Consider the following 3110-nt stretch of genomic DNA (forward strand, 5'->3'; position numbering starts at 1 on the left):
ATCCACCAGGCCACGTCTGTTCTTGTGGCATCTATTTTTTTTTTTGACAGCAATAAATGGATTCCAGTTCAGTTTCAGAACACTTTGACCTCTGTAGCAGAGAGAAGTAGTATGACAGCATGGATATTTTTACCCTGACGCAATGCAGAGTAAAACAAATGGTCCAAGTCAGCCTCAGCGGTGATTTAAGCTGACCTACCTTGGTGTACACTGAAACAGGGTACAAGGAACAATCACATGGTGAAGTTAATGCCTCTGAGCTCTAATGGTGAACACCTAAAAGATGGACTACAGCATAAGAGCTACAGGGATAGCAGGTTCTCAGTGTTCAGCTAAATTTTCAAGAAAATAGAAATATACACATTACCACACTGGAAGGATGTTAAAACTGCCTGAACTCTTCCACCAGAAGATGTATTTGAAGTTTAAGTTCTTGAGGGTACAGTACATCTACCTACCTTTCACTGTTTGCAGTAATTTTATTGCCTCGCGTCTCTCCCTTGTCCCCTAAAGATCTTACAGGAGACACAATTATGCAGCTGATAAAACAGTCCAACGATTTTTCAGTCATGCAGAACGGTCTGATCTCTGGGAACGCAGGTGGGGGATCTTCAACGCGGCAACATTCATCAGTCCTTAAAAACCTGTCTGCAGTTGCTGGACTCAGTGCAGGTATTACATTCTCTGGGAGCAAGCGTGCGGGCCGACGCTGCTCTACTGTCTGTTGTCTTTGGATACGTTGTGTGCCAGCCAGTTCACTTTGGTTTTCCAGCTCTCTCGTAGGGCTTCGTTAAACTTTAGTCTGAAGTGCTTCAGTGCCTCCTCGTCTGTTTTCCCAAGAGCCAGGGAGTCCTGCAGGCAAGAGGCAGGTGCATGAGTTTTTTTCATTCTGATCATTGTATGCACCCTACTCTTGTGTTCAGCGTAGGGAAACAGTACGTTCTTAGTGCTCTTGTGCAAAGCTACCGGCTTTCAGTTGGCCAAGCTAAGGGGTTATAGTTTGAGAGGCAAGCTTGGAACAGGAGATGGTACACAACCAAAGAGGTCTTCTCCTTCCCTGCAAGCTGGTTCTACTGCCTCTGTGCTGAAGACTCTGAATTTATTTCTGCAGTGCCAGTATCTGGCCTTTCCGGTATCTTACACATGATGTCTGGATGTCTACTCATGATTTCTGGAGTTTATTTGCTTCTAAGAATATGCCAGTCCATACTGAACTCCTCCTCACGGAGCTAAAAGACCAGCAATTTGGTTTCAGTCATACCTGGGCTCTGCTTCTCTTACCTTTAGATACTGAATGTCTTTAGAGCAGCTGAGTTCTGGCAGGCCAGCAGCTTTCATCAGCGCAAACAAGTGCAGGAAGAGAAGACCGTGGCGCCTCAGAATCATGTAGGCTTTCTCACAATAACCCCTGAATCTGTTCAGAAAGGAAGATGAGGCAAAGGAATGAAGACTGCAAGATACAACAACATTTTGTAAAGCAAGTCTACGTATTATTGTGAATCCTGCTGTCTGCCTTGATGACTACCAAGCTCTTCCACCCTCTCTAACAGGTAGATAATCATTTAGTTACTTTTGTCTGTATAGACAGTTACGGCTATGTATCATTGGTGGAAATAAATTCTGAAAATTCAGAGCTTAAAAAGCTTAAGTGAAGTTTGACTGTGAGCACTTACCTTTCAAACTTCTCATTGTTGTTAGTTTTTCCTTGCTGGATGACGTGCACAAAATCATACGTTAAGATGAAAGGAACTCGTTCTCTATTAATACCAAATTTGGTCTTGAAGTTCCCCAAGAAATGACCAAAATCAATATGGAACAGCTGAAAATAAGGAAGAAACTGTTTTCAGAATCGTATCTATTTTGGCTGGTCAGCACTGAGTTCTCTTCACAGTTCCCAAATTCAAAAGACAACAGGGGTTTGAGAGGGAGAAAAGTTACCTCTCCTATGGCACTCCTTTGGGAAAAGAGGCAACATTTACTTGCCAAGCTGTTCTCTAGTGTAATTAGATACTGGATCAGACAGAAAAGGCACTTACCTCTTCAACACCTGGTACATCTGGAGAATTTCTGAGTTTTATAAAGTCTTATTGTGTCACTAGTAGAAGCAAGAAAGAGAACTAAAATGGGCACCCTACCAGCACAGTCTGCAAGTCCCGGCAGCGTGTGGAAAGAAGACGTCCTGTTTTGAAGTTGCTATGATGTATTTCTTGCTCAGGTAAGGCTTTTTTTCACCCTTTTTTACACCTAGCCCGGCGAGGCCACCACGGCTGACGCAGCCCTTGCACAGCTACACAAAGAGTGCAGGCAGCGGCACGTACCTGGGAGATGTGAGCCCCCAACACCATCAGCCAATGTCTAAGCAAGACATCAAACATTAACTAATCAGCTGCCTTCACCGGACCTGCTGGAGACTCAACTTGCAGCATCTAGCACAGGGTTGGTTTAGGCTTCACAGAATTTACAATAAGACAAGAACAATAGCTTAGACTCCCCCCCTTTAACAAAGTATCACTGATGTAGTTTAGTGCACGCCCTGTTAACAAAGGGATTTTTTTTTCTCAGTTTTGCTCCTTGTCTTCCAAACAGTGTATGAGAAGATAGAAACTCTGGTTGCTATTCTGGTGGAGTAGAGAACTAAAGGAATCAGTACAGGTATCAATGGGAAATTAAAATCATGGTGAACACTTGCATTCATTTAAAAGAAAAACAAAATCAAAACATTTTTTCTAGGAGGAAAACTATAAATATATCAGCTTGTGTAAGGAACTGAGGATCTTACCTAGCAACTACAAGCAATTCGTGACTCTGCTGAAGCCAAGTAAGTCTTCAGACTGATAAGTACAGTGCTTGAGTTTGCATCTGCAGACAATTTTAGGTCTGAGAGGTATGAATTGCTCCACTGTAATTTCAAAGTGGGTATTAACAGTGGCAGCTGACGGCAGCGTTGCTTACAGAATTGTAATTCAAATTATAAAACTGTATTTACCCTCTTAATGATAGAAGCTATTGAGAAAATGTGTCCAGTCTGCCTCTTGGCTGGAAGGTGAGGTACTTTCCTCAGCAGCACGATTGCCCTGGGCTGTATCGGTCCATCGTTAAGGAGCATTCCT

At 43.1% G+C, this 3110-nt stretch overlaps 1 protein-coding gene across 1 annotated transcript in view; it reads right to left on the bottom strand.

The window, feature by feature from the left end:
* Nucleotides 1-376: 376 nt before the first annotated feature.
* The window catches only part of PIK3CD (phosphatidylinositol-4,5-bisphosphate 3-kinase, catalytic subunit delta), a 17510-nt gene continuing 14776 nt past the window's right edge, over nucleotides 377-3110 (bottom strand). The window contains exons 20-22 of the mRNA XM_009879486.1: nucleotides 1674-1837; nucleotides 1282-1414; nucleotides 377-852 (exon numbers count right to left, since the gene is read on the bottom strand). Of these exons, the coding sequence (XP_009877788.1) occupies nucleotides 715-852; nucleotides 1282-1414; nucleotides 1674-1837 (435 nt within the window). The 3' untranslated portion in view covers nucleotides 377-714. The remainder of the gene's footprint in view (nucleotides 853-1281; nucleotides 1415-1673; nucleotides 1838-3110) is intronic.

This window comes from Apaloderma vittatum, unplaced genomic scaffold (assembly GCF_000703405.1).
Source record: "Apaloderma vittatum isolate BGI_N311 unplaced genomic scaffold, ASM70340v1 scaffold23122, whole genome shotgun sequence".
Taxonomy (NCBI): Eukaryota; Metazoa; Chordata; class Aves; order Trogoniformes; family Trogonidae; genus Apaloderma; species Apaloderma vittatum.